This window comes from Siphateles boraxobius, unplaced genomic scaffold, assembly GCF_051911475.1.
Source record: "Siphateles boraxobius isolate OS27281-9 unplaced genomic scaffold, OSU_SipBor_1 37, whole genome shotgun sequence".
Classification (NCBI taxonomy): Eukaryota; Metazoa; Chordata; class Actinopteri; order Cypriniformes; family Leuciscidae; genus Siphateles; species Siphateles boraxobius.
In genome coordinates, this window is record NW_027508997.1 from 3,117,534 (window position 1) to 3,133,330 (window position 15,797).

The 15,797-nt window shown below is 36.6% G+C and overlaps 1 protein-coding gene across 11 annotated transcripts in view; it reads left to right on the forward strand.

The window, feature by feature from the left end:
* mark3a (MAP/microtubule affinity-regulating kinase 3a) overlaps positions 1-15,797 on the forward strand; it is a 31,152-nt gene that overhangs the window by 6,233 nt on the left and 9,122 nt on the right. For all 11 annotated transcript variants that reach the window (XM_077197072.1, XM_077197071.1, XM_077197075.1 and 8 more), the window contains exons 4-14: positions 3,536-3,584; positions 4,691-4,756; positions 4,852-4,922; positions 6,336-6,392; positions 6,705-6,941; positions 7,021-7,140; positions 8,217-8,316; positions 11,684-11,796; positions 11,879-12,029; positions 12,889-13,091; positions 14,628-14,731. In XM_077197072.1, the coding sequence (XP_077053187.1) occupies positions 3,536-3,584; positions 4,691-4,756; positions 4,852-4,922; positions 6,336-6,392; positions 6,705-6,941; positions 7,021-7,140; positions 8,217-8,316; positions 11,684-11,796; positions 11,879-12,029; positions 12,889-13,091; positions 14,628-14,731 (1,271 nt within the window). The remainder of the gene's footprint in view (positions 1-3,535; positions 3,585-4,690; positions 4,757-4,851; positions 4,923-6,335; positions 6,393-6,704; positions 6,942-7,020; positions 7,141-8,216; positions 8,317-11,683; positions 11,797-11,878; positions 12,030-12,888; positions 13,092-14,627; positions 14,732-15,797) is intronic.

A 15,797-nucleotide genomic window follows, 5' to 3' on the forward strand; every position in this document is an offset into this window, starting at 1 on the left:
TCAGCATCCTTTTCATTTTCTCTTCCTCCTAACCCTCTATGGTGCGTGTTGTAACAATGATGTTTATATATATATATATATATATATATATATATATATATATATATATATATGAAATTTGAGGTAAGGTACTCTACCGTTCAAAAATTTTGTGTGAGTAAGATTTCTCTTTTAAAGAAATCAGCAAGGATGCGTTAAAGTGATCAAAATTGACTTTTAAAATGCTACAAACAATTTTTATTTCAAATTTCAAAGCATTGAAAGTTTTCACAAAAAATCAGCATTGATGATAATCATAAGGATTAATGAATGATTTCTGAAGGTTCATGTGACACTAGACTCTTGTAATGATGCTGACAACTCAACTTTGCATCACAGGATTAAATTAAATTTTTAAAATATATTAAATTAGAAAAGTTATTTAAAATTGTAGTAATATTTCACAATAATACAATTCATTATTTTTTAATCAAATAAATTTAGCCTTGGTGAGACTTCTTTTAAAAACAAAGTCATAGTGACTCTGATAGTGTAGCTTCTGTAAAAGTAAAAACTTATTTGGAAATATGGTATTAAAACTCTGAACCATACTGGAAAATGGTTGAAGAAAAGTCCAATTTCTCTTCTATTTAAATTATTTGTGTGTGTGTACAAAGTTGATGCGTATTCTTTGTTTTACATTTTCTAGAAGTAGTTTAAAAACCTTGCTGTATTTTGATGTAGTTAATTAAGTATCTTGCTCAGACGAAATTGACTTGAACATACCAAATGTCGCAAACACGACTTCTCAACTCGTAAATACGAACTTCACAGGAGGACTTGAATGCACCATTAGTTAACAATAACACTTTTCTGAATAGCATGAAAGTACGTGTCCCTTATTTCTGTTGTAGTCTGATTGTCTTATTTCTTTTGCCGTTGAAGCAGTGGAACATGCAGTGATGTTTTCATAAATTGGTTGTTAATTTTACACGTGTCCTCATGATTGTGCATGTGTGTTGTTGTGAGTTGGAGGTTGTGTAATTGCCCGTGGGCGTCTGAGCTCCACACTCGGTCTGGTTCCTCGACTGAAGTGAGATGTTCTGCTGTGGACTGGTGTTTTTTAGTCATCACAGAGGCGTTAAGATGGTGCACCAAAGGGAGGGAGAGTGTGAGAGCTGAGAGAGACCAAAGAAAATCTTTAAAAAAAGAGACAATCATTTGGAAAATATAAATCTGATATTAAATAAACCTGGAATAAATTATGCAAACAATGATGTGAAAGCAAAGTTATCACAAAATGAAATGTGTAACTGATTAGATTTTGTTCTTTTTATCCCCCTTTTCATAATTCTGGTAGCATTTTACAATAAGGTTCATTAGTTTACATGTTAACTAACATAAAAATACTGGCGTTCATTGTTGTCATGTTAGTTCACAGTGCATTAACTAATGTCAACAAAAATAACGTTTGATTTTAATAATGAATTAGTAAATTAACTACTAAGATTAATGAATGCTGTAGAAGTAATGTTCATTCTCAGTTCATGTTAACTAATGAAACCTTATTGTAAAGTGTTACCATAGTTCTTTCATCTGAAATTTAAGAAAACATTGTTCTTATCACAAACCACAGATCTGAATGTCTTTTCGTCAAGAAGTTGATTGATTCTAATTACAAACGAGAGAGCAGGATGGCATCATTTGTGTTGTGTGTTATAAATCAATAGAAACACAGTATTTTATCAGGCCTCTGTGTTTCACTCAACTGTTAAGATCGTACTGAGACAATTCTCTATTGATGTATCTTTTTTTGTTCCTATCTGTATTCTGAAGATTTTTAGAGAGGGGCTTGTTCAGATATAATTGAACTGATTTTGATAAACTGAATTTATTTCTAAACTTTTTTTTTTCTGACCGTTGATTAGTTTCTTATTTATGTGATAAAAACAGAGATCAAAAATCATCATTGTAAAAACCTTTAAAAGGTTAGTTCACCCAAAAATTAAAAATGTTATCTTCTCACTCTCCTGTGAAAATCCAAACCAATAAGCCTTTCGTTCATCTTCGAAAGACAAATGAAGTTATTTTTAATGATTTCTAAGGGATTTCTGTCCCTCCATTGAAAGTCTATTCACTCAAAACTTTGATGGTTCATAACATTCATAAAGAGATCAAAAAATAAATCCATATGAATCGAGCGGTTTCATCCAAGTCTTCTGAAGATGCACAATTGCTTTATATGATGAACAGATTTAATTTAGGCTTTTATTTACTTATAACTAAGCATTGATCAGCGAACATGCATAGAGCTTAACCATCTTTGCTTGACTGGCGAGAACAAACCTCATTTGATTCTTGAGGAGACTTGAACATGCTGTGTAACACATGAGAACGACCTTATTGGTTCTCACACATCAATCACGCAAGCTTGAACTTCTATTTACCAAATTTAAATTTTCTGTACATTTGCTGATCAATGTTTAATGTAAATAAAAGCCTAAATTAAATCCGTAAATAAATAAATGTATGAGTACTGTGAATTCGGACATACTACTTTTGTCACACACTTTTTTCGCCTACTATATAGTAAGGAAGTATGTGATTACGGATGCAGCCATTGTGTAGTGTGTAAAGCTCACTCAGGGAAGGATCTGAGCTAACAGGACAGATTCCATCAGTCGCGGATGGGATTGTTACATTGTGACAACATAATGTATAGGAAAAGTGAATGGCTTATTTTGAGACACTTTATAATATAAGGGGAATGTAAAAAAAGGGAAAGGGTGGATTTTTATTATTATATGGTGGTTGTGTACACACTTCCAACACATTTATGTTCAAACTCCACGTAAAAGTGGATTTTGCATAATAGGTCCGCTTTAATGTACTCAACTGGGGAATTATGGTGATATCTATTCGTTAATATTTACTGTATTCATCAGTGGATTTTTGCCTTAAAAGAAATTCCAGTCAAGCCAGTATCTGAGGGAGGAAATCTCTTGCTGAGTTTGATATTTAAATCAACATTGTATCTAAATTTCTATTGTATATGAGTTCTCCTGTGGCCTCAGTGTTTCATAGTTTAAAAAAAAAAAAAACGATTATGAGTGGTATAACTCAGAATGAAGTGTGGTGAGAATTGGATTGGGTTAATGCTGTACCGAAAGTGTTTCCCTGTGGTCCAAAAATCTCACCGCGTCTCTCGCACCCTCTCCAAAGCTACAGCTACACTTGTGAGAGCAGGACGTGGAAAGCAGAACATGCTAACAGCTCAGGAACACAGGCTGCCTACTGTAGCGCTATTAAAGATGCATGACACTTCCATTCCATTGAGAGGGGAGGATTCAGCCTTTTTTTTTTTTTAGGGATCAATAATGAATAGCATTTAACGCTAGTTTCCACGGAAAGGCAAGCACTCTGTTCACTATGACAATGACACAGTCCAGCTGTATTTAGCTTCCTGTTCCATGTTAATGCTGAAAGATGGCACAAAGCTTTTGTTTAACAATACACTGACATGTTGATTACATTTAATTGTTCTTCTCTTCAACAGCTTTCCAGAGAAGTCACAATCATGAAGAACTTAAACCACCCAAATATTGGTAAGTGTGTTTATTTACACACACACACACACACACACACACACACACACACACACACACACACACACACACACACACACACACACACACACACACACACACACACACACACACACCCCACCATAAGTAGAGTCTTAGAATACTGTTCCTGTCATTTAGTTTAATTGATTCTTCCACATTTGTTGTTAGTTCCTGTTTGCAAACAGCATAATGTTTAGCAGAGCCAGACACATCGTCATGTCTTCACACAGAGGGGCTTTATGTTTCACTGGCCTATATTTAGACACACTGTCGGTGGTACAGCATAAGAGAGCTTCATGGTGCTTCACGACCGACAGATGTTAAACAAAATGGGATGAAGTGGAACCTGCTTTTAAATGTGCAGAGGAGTATTTATAAATAAGAAATGACCTCCAAAGAGATAGGAAAATAAAGCTCATGAGAGCGTGGCAGTAAAACCTCTTACAAAAACAGTTGATAATATCATAGTAGTTTGATGTATACCAAGTGATTGCCATATTCATATGCTTTCTTTACATTACAGTATATTAGTATTATTTCTATACTATATTTTGAATTCTTTTGGTTATATTTTCTGTTTTTTATGTAAAGTTTTAGTAATTTTGTATTCAGCCAAATACACACTTTTTTGAGAATAGTATTTTGTAAGACTGAGGCCCTATTTACAGTAGTACATTTTCATTTTATTCAAAAATGCATAACTTTTGAAAACGAAGGTGTGGCTGCCCACATTCGTTCCCTGATTGGGTCTTCTGGATCATTGCATATTCTTCCTGAAGACGACAAAAACAGACCAGCGTCGCCGACCGTGTAAACGATAGAATGGAGACAGAACTGCATTTTAAAACACCATAATGCGAAAATGCACTAGTGTGGACACAGCCAGGTTGTTTTCAAACACATGTGAAAACCCCCCTAATAAATGTCTGCTCGGGATCAGATGAACCTGTCGTTCTTCTAAACAAGTCGTAGAGATATCAAGATTTGTGTTGATTTGACCTGAAAGAAACACCTTTTTCCTTTGCCTCCTTTTTCTATGTGTGCATTTTCATCAAATTCTTTCTTCTCCGTAACTTCCTTTATAGTCAAACTCTTTGAGGTTATAGAGACTGAGAAGACACTGTTTCTTGTGATGGAGTATGCCAGCGGAGGTAAGTGTGTGTGTCTGAGAGAGAGAGAGTTTAATTTTGTGTTCTTGTCTACTCTTGGTCTTATCTTTGACCTCTCTGCTCTGTGTGTCGTGCAGGTGAGGTGTTTGACTACCTGGTGGCTCATGGGAGGATGAAAGAGAAAGAGGCCAGAGCTAAATTTAGACAGGTGCAGTTCTCTTACTGTTTTCTTTCAACATGTAAGGCAAACCTGTACACCTGATTGGTTTTCTAATCGGTGTGAGTTTAAATGAGTCTCATCAGCCCACTAGGCACATGAATATCGTGACTGTTATTTCATTAAATCTTACAAGAGCCCTTTGGCACAAGTATGTTGAAGAATGTGAGGTTACTCAATGTCACTGCACTAAAATGTGGAGGGATTGAAGACACTGACATCATAGGTAAAGTAAAATTACGCTCAACTGTGCCGTATTATCTACACTTAGAGTGTATTTGTTGCTTTTCAGTGTGTTGCATAATAATTTAACTGGGGATAGAGCAGTTAGTCATTATCAGCATGGTTGAGCGTGGCCAATTCTGTGAAAAATAAGTCAATCAATGCAAACCATTGAATTTTGGAAAAAGCTATTAATCCGAGTAGACAACCCATGACAAGCCTGGCCTGGACCAATATTCTTTTCCTGACATTTGTTTAGAAATATCTATGCTTGACTACGGTCTGATGGGATGCAAACATCAAAGTTTCCACAATAATTTTTTTTGATAGTAAGTGATCAATAGCTAAAGTAGTTACGGTTTTGCCAGTGCAAAAGTTAGGTCGAGGTGCAGGCTGTGCACTTATTTTTCGGGGGGTGTTATTATTGGCGCTAGTGGCCTTAAAAAGCTCATTAGCACAAATCAAAGTTTATTAGCGCACAGAGAAGGTTAATTAATTTTTTTTTATTCAATAAAAATTATATATAATATTTAGTTTGGCATTCTTATGCTCATTAATTATTTGAATAACAAACAGTAATACTGTGAAATATTACTACAATTAAAAAAGAGTCTTCTATTTAAATGTAATGTATTCCTTTGATTTAAAAGCTGAAGTTTCTTCAGTGTCACATGATCCTTTAGAAATCATTCTAAGATGCTGATTTTCTGCTCAAAAAAATGTATTATCATCAATGTTCAGAGGAGTTGTGCTGCTTAATATTTTTGTGGAAACTGTGATGCTTTTTTGTCAGCATTTTTTGTTGAATATTAAAAAAACAGCTTTTATTTATTTTTAATATTTTATGAATAAAATAAATATTAAAATTAATATTTTTATGGAGTAACCGTTTTATAAAAGCAGTAAGCCCCTTGAAGCCGCTTTGTGTCGTGCCTAACAACGCCCCTTAGCTGTTCTAAATTCACTGTAAATCACGGCTCCACGGGACTTATTGCTAGAAGCACACCGTGAAACTCATAATAAAAATAATGTTTTAATAAAGTTATTAAATACCATTTAAAGGCAATACAATTGATTGAATGGATTATTTGATTACCCTAATCCTGATAATGTTTTTCCAATGGTGATTTCTTTTTTTCAAACTCCAGACAGATGATCTGATTTATTTATTGTTTTGTACAGATTGTGTCAGCTGTCCAGTATTGTCACCAAAAACACATTGTGCACCGAGACTTGAAGGTAAGCAGTTGATGTTTGTTCTCATGTTTTTGTGCATAAACAATAAGAAAAAGGATATGACGTGATTGTATTAGAGTATAGGTGTAAGAACTTACAAACAAAAGACAAAAAGGATTCTACAGTGGCTCCAAAATGTATTCGGACACTTAAACAATAATTAGAAATTACATTTCATTAGAAGATGAAGCACAAGTAGCATTTTCAGAAAATGATTCTCAAAACTAATTTCACTTTTCTTAGATTTTCTAATGCCTTTTGGAGTCTCTCTTTTTTTCCCCCTTCTTCTAACCCCTCTGTGTTTTTTTCCCCCAGGCTGAAAACCTGCTGCTAGATGCTGATATGAACATTAAGATAGCTGACTTTGGCTTCAGTAACGAGTTCATGGTGGGAAATAAGCTGGACACGTTCTGTGGCAGCCCCCCTTACGCTGCCCCCGAGCTCTTTCAGGGTAAGAAGTATGACGGGCCGGAGGTAGATGTGTGGAGTTTGGGGGTCATACTCTACACGCTGGTCAGCGGCTCCCTGCCCTTCGATGGACAGAATCTCAAGGTTTTAACCTCCCTTTATCAATGTCTATATGTGTGAGTGTGTGTACATCACTGTATACTTACTGCTGTTTATTGCACAGGAACTACGTGAACGGGTGTTACGTGGTAAATATAGGATCCCTTTTTACATGTCCACTGATTGTGAGAATCTTCTCAAGAGGTTCTTGGTTCTAAACCCAGCCAAGAGAGGAACGTTAGAGGTTAGTCTGTTTTCTTTCCACTTTTTTTTGGTTGGCCGTACCTCCTTTTTTCATCCTTAATAGCATGTCAGACATTTTTCATAATTAATGCCTGATTTGTACTGAAAAGAGGGCTGAGCAATATATTGACTATTCACTATGTATTTATTCAATATATATTTAAGCAACCTCATGCATTCATAACTTTAAATAATTTGTATGATTGCTCAAAAATATGTCTTAGTGAATTTATCTGTTAATAATGTGTATTGTTATAGTGGTGCATATATGAAATGCTGAAATATTCTTGTTCGTTTGATTTTTCTTTTTAAACTACAATTTTATTGTATTTTACTTTTTATCGTTTTAAACCTTTATAATCTAATTGGCTGCAATGTCCTTTGTGTTTTGGTTGAACTGATGGTTCCTGTGAATAAGAAAATACTCTTTAGTTTTTAATATTTACATTACTGTTCAAAAGTTGGAGATCACACATTTTTTGAAAGAAAAAAAAGATTAAACAAGGATGTATTAAAATCATCAAAGGTGACAGTAAAGACATTTATAATGATTTTATAAAGAAAATTAGAGACTTCTTTCAAAAACAATCTTACCAACCCTAAACATTTGAACAGTAGTGTAAATTAAAATAAATATTATTCTGATGATTTTAAACATTTTGTCATGTAACTGGTTTGGTCGCAAGGATCATTCCTCTGTTATAAATCACCCTTTTAATGCATTTCAGAGCAAATATATTCATATCTACTAGGTAACACTTTACAATAAGGCCTCAATGAGGATAATGTATCAACTAACATTAAATAACAATGAGCAATACATTTGGTATAGTATTTTTACATCTTTGTTAACTTTAGTTAAATACAACTGTTCATTGTTTGTTCATGTTATTTCACATTGCATTAATGGTAACAAATACAACTTTTGATTTTAATAATATATTAGTAAATGTTGAAATTAACATTAATAAAATAGCGAGTTATACATTTTTATCGGCCCACCCTAGTAATGGTGACTGTCAGTCAATGCAGTGAGTCTCAAGCTGGAGATGATTGTTTCTGAACTTTCTCCTTCAGCAAATCATGAAGGAACGCTGGATCAATGCTGGCTTTGAGGATGATGAGCTCAAACCCTTCCTTGAGCCAGAAGCCGACATTTCCGACCAGAAGAGAATAGGTAAGTGGAAACCTCACTGTAATCAGTTCTTTTGCCACCATTTCAATAGTCTCGGGAAGCCAGAACTTCAGACGGCAGAAGGTCTGGACTCCATCGTAGCTTTCTTTGGTGTAGGACCGCCCAATGTCTGACCGACATGCAGAGCAACCAATCACAGTTTGTTTTGTTCCACGTCATATTTAGGGTCGTGAAAATGTAAAGCCGATGTCCCTACGACAACAGACCGGCATGCATCTAATAAATGATTCATTCAAGAACGTTGTGCAAGTTTACTGCAACAATGGCGCCACGAATTTCACATACTTTTTAAAAATTCAGCGTTTAGTTGATCCTGATAAGCGCTCATTGTAAACATGACAGCTTTCTTAATCCATGAGGGGGTTTGGCATCGCAACTGCTTCGTTTCGAGGCAGACCGTTTAAAAACACAACAGACACATCTCCTGGAAATCCTGTAAAATTCAACCAATCAGATGAAGACTTTGAACATCCTGAGGTGTTTCCCATTTTGTGTGCCTTATGCATGAGATGTTCAGCCAACGGTCCGTGGGCGTGACGTCTGAGGTTGAGACTACCATTTCAGTGTTTATTTGAATGCAAGAAAGGCAGCGGAAAGCATTTTGCGTAATCAACTTTTGAGCTGCCCTCTATTAGAGCAGGTTGAGGGACATATATTTATATCCACACTCTTATCATAACACTTGAGAGAAAACATCCAGAGACTGTGATATGAGGGCTTAGGGAGCGTCCTTGTTAGTGTGGCGTATTGCGTAATACCGAGCAGCTGGCTCCCTCATCTATCGACGTCTCTGATGTCTATTCCTCCCTCTCCTGTTCTATCACAGCGAGGATCTCCTCATGTAGCAATGTGATATGATCACATGACTCCAGGTACTAGAGTTTAGCTTGCAGGAGCACGAGGCAGCGCGGAGCACCAGAGCTTTGCACGCTTATCTGCAATCAATCTGCTGTTCCGCACATACCCCTGTCAGTGTAACCACACACACACATACATGAGCACACACCTGGTTACTTGCTGAGGAAACTGCAGGAACAAGAACACTTGACTATGGAAGCCAGAGTTAGATGGTGACTGGTCTTTTCTAGCCTTCCGCCCCCATTTTGAGTGAAGCCTCACGTTGAGTTGGAGCATGCTGGAGTTTGGCAGCCCTCAGCGGCCCTTTTGTGTGTGTGTGGAGAGGAGGTGAAATGGGAAGAAAGCCCTCAAGTCAACCAGCGTATGGATTCCCATGAGCCTATTAAAAGTCAAATCTGAAAAAGGAAGAGGCTTAATTCAGGCTCATGAAATATATATTTCCATCTTGTTTCAATCTGGAACATGCATTAATAGAGAGAGCTCTTCATCACACAACATCCGACTGGCCCTTGATTCACTACACCCAGTGCCTCAGCATATGGATGCCCTTTTGGAAACTCATTCCTGAGCATCCTGACTATTTGTTTTAGTTCTTGTTGTGTTCTGTTAAAGTTAAAATAGTGTTTAATTCTCTGTCTCTGTTCAATTAATAACTTGTTCAATGTCTTTTTTACATTATAGTTGAGCTGCCATAGCATTTTAGAATTTAGGTTTCTTTTTTTCTTAAATAATTGACACCTTACTATAAGATTCAGTTTATTGATATTAGTGGTTGCACTTAATTTTACAGTATGTTACCCAAGAAAGCACCGCGTAATATAGGGTAATGAAATGGACAACATGGGTTTTGGTTGGTTCTAGGGTATGGTTCATGGTAGTTCTTGTTAAACCTTATTAACTAATATAGTAATGCTGTCATTAATATAGTAATGCTGTCATATGTATGCAGAACAGGAGTGTAAAATTAACATTAGTTAATGCATTACGTATCATGACAATGAGCAGCACTTTTTTATTATTAATTTTGCAGCATTTATGAATCTAGGTTAAATGTTAATTCATAAATATACTATTTTCCAATTGTTTATTGTCCATTAGTAAAAAAAAATGTTTTTACTTTAAATGTTTTAAAAAAATGACTGTACAGTACACTACACAGAGTGCCAGTGGAGTGCCCGTGGGTCCTTAAGACTTAATTATCATCTTAAGAGGTCTTAAATTTGGGGACAAAAGAACAAGATTCATGATATGTCTTAATGTGTATATATCCTTGTGTATATATCACTGGCAAACTCGTCATTTCAAAGAAATTCTCCATTCTAATAAGCGCAGCTGCTTTGTATTACAGGGTTTAACAGGGTATCTGTTATGTTTTTGCTGTTCCATAAGTGCCACCTACTGTCAGTTAACGTCATTTATTCTTCAGTGTCACATGATCCTTCAGGAATCATTTTAATATGCTTTTTTGCTGCTCAAGAAACATTTATAAATATTATCAATGTTAAAAATGGTTGTGCTGCTTAATAGCAGCCCCCCACCACCACCACCTTTGAATAATCAATTCAATTCAGTGTGTCATTGCTGAATAAAAATATGAATTTCTTTAAAAGTAAAAACTTATTGTCCCCAATCATTAGAATGGAACTAAATAAATACTGTAGATTGTGCTTAAAATTTTACAGTGCATGTTAGTCATTGCATTAGCTGTAATGTTAACATAAAAAATTGTTGTAAAGTGTTACCTAATAAATATATTTTTCAGTTAAAACAGGAGGTACAGCTTGTTCTTTGAGTAACAGTGAATGGTTGGCTATTGGACAGATCTGTGTATTGTTAGCACATGTAGGTGGAACGGATGACTCATACATTCTTACAAATAAACTGGATTTATCTCTGTATATCAACCTACTGGTTTATAGTGTGTATAACAACTGAGGGGGTGATGTGTAATATGATTATGCTAAAATTTCAAATATTTAATTATCCTCAGTCTCTTAAAGAGTTGAATATGGTAGTCTTCGATTAGAGTCCCCTTTGGTAGATATCACCCCTCTTTCATGTTTTAGCACAAATGGTGTTGGATCACTTGTGTGCTGAGATTTAAAAATACTCAGGGGTTTACGTTAAGTATTATTAAACTACTATAATTATTGCTCATACTTAGGATTAATTTATTAATAGCTAATGCTTGCCCTAGCAAGCACTAATAATGTTATTGTGTAAAGTTCTAAAACGAAAAGGAGACTCTAAAGGCATCTTTACACTGCTGAGTTGGGGCTGCTCTGTGCATGCTCAGTTTTGTTTAAATTATGCCTTCTCTGACCCACTTCAGCCCCTAGTACAGTTATAATTGCTGTGTAAATGCATTCATGCCACCGCTGAGCAGCATTTAACAGTATTTGTAAAATTACATTTCAGAAACACTTCTATGCCACCTTTGCAGTGTAAATTTGGCATTAAACTTGTCTGTTTTTTTGTGTGTGTCATTCAGATGTGATTGTGGGCATGGGCTTCTCCAGAGAGAAGATCCAGGAGTCTTTGTCCAAAATGAACTATGACGAGGTCACAGCCATATACTTACTGCTGGGCAGGAAGAACAATGAGGTGAGCTGCTAATGAAGAGTGGTTACTTGTAACTGAGTTTATTGTCTATAGTGCAAGTGTGACTTGCTGTTTTTGTGTGTAGGAGGTCAGTGACTCCAGCTCCAATAGTAATCTCTCCGTGGCCAAGACCAGGCCAACCAGTGAGATGAACGGCCAATCACCATCTCATCTGAAGGTCCAGAGAAGCGTCTCCTCCAGTGAATCCAGAAAATCCAGACGCCATAGTGACCAAGGTGACTTTCTCTTTGCATACTGTCAAACATCAGATCCAAATTGCACGCATAAGCACATGCTACAAGAAGACGCTGTATTCTGTGCTGTGAAAGCAAATCCATTTTGCATTAATTTCCAAGGAATGAGGACTCGATTCCTCAATTTATATGGTCAAGTCAAGTCAAGTCACCTTTATTTATATAGCGCTTTTTACAATACAGATTGTATCAAAGAGCTTCACAGTGATAACATGAAAATTATATAACAGAGTTTGTTTCTAAAAGAAAATTGCGTCAACGTCCACCTTAAGTAAGGCAGATCAATAATATTATTGAATATTAAATGTCCCCAACTAAGCAAGCCAAAAGCCAAGGCAACAGTGGCAAGGAACCAAAACTCCATCAGGTGACAGAATGGAGAAAAAAAAAATATGGTCAAACCGACACCATGGTTACTGTTCATATCACTTTGTTTCAGGTGCTGAGGAAGTCTCTAGGGCTGAATAACAGATATGGTAGTGGGCATTTAGTTTCCGACACGCTGTAAGCGGTTGACCAATCGCAACCGACTGGGCCATCTGACCAAAAAGAGCAGAGTACACTGATTGGTCAGAGTTCTCGGAAAGGAGGGGTTTAGAGAGACTAAATCCTTTTATTCAGACACTGTGAGAAAGGAGGTGATGCTGCAATGTATTTTATGAGAAAATGTCAGTGTTTTTGACCTTGGATGCATGTAAATCTATTGCAGGAGACATCCAAAATAAAATCAGGAACCTTTAAAATAGCATAATAGAGGTGCTTTAATGAATATGCTTGAGTATTTGCAGAGAAAAGCCCTCAAATGTTTCTCTCTCTCATTTGCTGTCTTTCTCCTTCGCAGTTGGTGGGGTCGCTAACTCAGCGTTGAGTAACTCCAAGAGGACGGTTCCTGTCACAGCCGACGGTGATGTCAAACAGGAAGGTGGAGTCACAACACGCAAGGCCCCCACTCACAGTCCCCCCAGCCCACTCCAGGGTAACGCCAACAACCCCAACAAAACAGACGTACCTGACCGGAAGAGAGGCAACTCCATCACACCTAATGTAAGTGGGCCCTTGCTTTTTCTGTCATGATGAATTTCACAATATTACTGTTTTTACTGTGTTTTTGACACATTGCAAGGATGCATTTATTTGATTTGAAACTATTTTTAAAAAATCGGTTACACTTTATTTTAAGCTGCCCTTGTTACAGTTTAATTATACATTTAAGTTATAATAATAATTAACTACATGTACAGTGCTTAGCATAAGTGAATACACCCATGCTAAAGTTGACTAAAAAGAGGAATAAAAAAACCATCTTTTGGAAATTGATCTTAATGCCTTAATTAAAAAAATGAGGAAAAATTCAACCTTTAAAGACACCAATTTGCTTTGCAGTAGGTTGTATGCAATATGGAACCGTTGCCACTGAACCTGCTTTAACTCAACAGTGGGGCTTTGACAGCCTTAGTCAAACGGGTTGGCGCGTATGGTCGGATTGTGGCGTTAGAGATTGTGGCGTCAGAGATTGTGGCGTTAGAGATTGATTGTGGCGTTAGAGATAGATTGTGGCGTTAGAGATAGATTGTGGCGTTAGAGATAGATTGTGGCGTTAGAGATAGATTGTGGCGTTAGAGATAGATTGTGGCGTTAGAGATAGATTGTGGCGTTAGAGATAGATTGTGGCGTTAGACATGGTGGCGTTAGACATGGTGGCGTTAGACATGTTGGCGTTAGACATGGTGGCGTTAGAGATGGTGGCGTTAGAGATGGTGGCGTTAGAGATGGTGGCGTTAGAGATGGTGGCGTTAGAGATGGTGGCGTTAGAGATTGTGGTTAGGTCACATCAAGGGTTTATGCCACTGAACTACGAGGAAAGAGCAATCTCAGCAGCAGGAGGGATCTCAAGCACAATAGAAAGAAAGAAACACTGATGTACAGGTAAGTAAGCTGGGCTGAGTTGAGCGGGGGATGGAGGGGGGGGTGATTCTGGGAAGCCAGAGTCACTGTCGAGCCCTCTTGAGGTGTCGTGGGCAAGTCGACGAAACACTGAGGACGGAAGGTGCCCACTTGAAGACCCCAGAGATGTACTCTACTCCGCTCAATCCAGATGGTTGTCATGCTGATCTGCTGGGGAGACCGCACTGTGGTTCATCCCCGGAGCCAGCATCGCAGCCGTTGTGTGCAGCCAGGAAATATTCTTCAGCCATTAACACCAGACAGAAGGATATTCACATCACCATATGGAAGGAAGTGTAAATGGATGGAGACGCATGGGTTACTGTAAAGCTACGTCTTAGTTGGTGCTTATCTTAGAAAAATGGTTCATTTTTTTAAGGCATTAAAACCAATTTCCAAAAGATTTTTTTTTATTCCTCTTTTTAGTCAACTTTAGCATGTGGGTATTCGCTAAATGCTAAGCACATGTAATTATGAATAGTTTATAGTAATTTTTATAGAAGCTACATGTACACTGGGGAAAATGTAAAATAATGTGTTACCAAAAAATCTTATCCCAAACTTTTGAGCAGTATTGTACATAAATTTCCAATGATGTAATAGAGCATTACACCTCTGTTTTTTGATGTCACACAGAATAACTCCGGATCGGGAGGCATGTCAAGGAGAAACACATACGTGTGCAGTGAGAGAAACAACACAGACCGCCTTTCTGTCATTCCTAACGGGAAAGAGAACAGGTACAGGCTGTCCTTAGTGTGTCCTGAGTGATGTACAGTACCTAATATTTAACACACATTTATGCAATTTGCTACTCTTATCCACAGCCACTTAAAGGTGCAGTAAGCGATTTCTGAGAAACACTGTTGATATTTTGAAATCAACCCAAACAAACACAGTCTAGAGTCTCGCCTAACTGTGTGCTTTCCCACAGCTTCTCACTATTTGAAGATGTAAACTGGATTCCACTCAACGATTAGGCCTTGTGAATTATTTCCATCCATTTATTTATTATAGCATTAAGCTATGTAGGTGAAAAACATTTAAAGAAATAAACATACATACAGTGTAAATCACCAGCAAACCCAATAAATTGCATACATTGGAAGGTTTAACCTAACTCAATTTTAACTTTTGCACAGAACTACATCGAATACGTCAGTACCTTTAAGTTAATGAACCATTTAAAACATGAATATTTCACCAAGCCTAAAATATATTGCATAAAGGTCTGAGTTGGTAAATATTACACTCTCAGTTGAGGTAGGTATTACACAGCCCAATAACAATAAATTACATTCAACGTCATTTACCTTACATTTACAGTACAAAAAAACATTTTAATAGCTTTTACACATTTGTATAGTTTAATTGACTGGATCCTAACTACAAAGACTATGAAATAACCTGTGTGTTTAACCATATTTATCAATGAATTGCTATTTTAATAATAAGTGATTTGACTATACAATTAAATATAGTTTAAGTTATTATTTATATTTATATCAGATGGATTTTAAGCAATATTTTATAGTAAAAGTACTTAAACAACTGTCCAAATCATGAATTACCAAATTAAACCAGGGAATTTAGGCAAACTTAAAGGGATATTTCACTGCTGGAAAGATGAATGTGTATTTAAATTGGGTAATTTATGTAGTAGAAATGTGAAATTATTTTAGAAGTTGGGGCCTTCTACACTGAGAAAAGCCAGAAAATTTATTTTTGGCTCATGTGGAGGAAAGACAACAACTCCCGGAATGCACCTGTTTCGCTGCTCTACGAGGCCACTCCCAAGCCACGCCT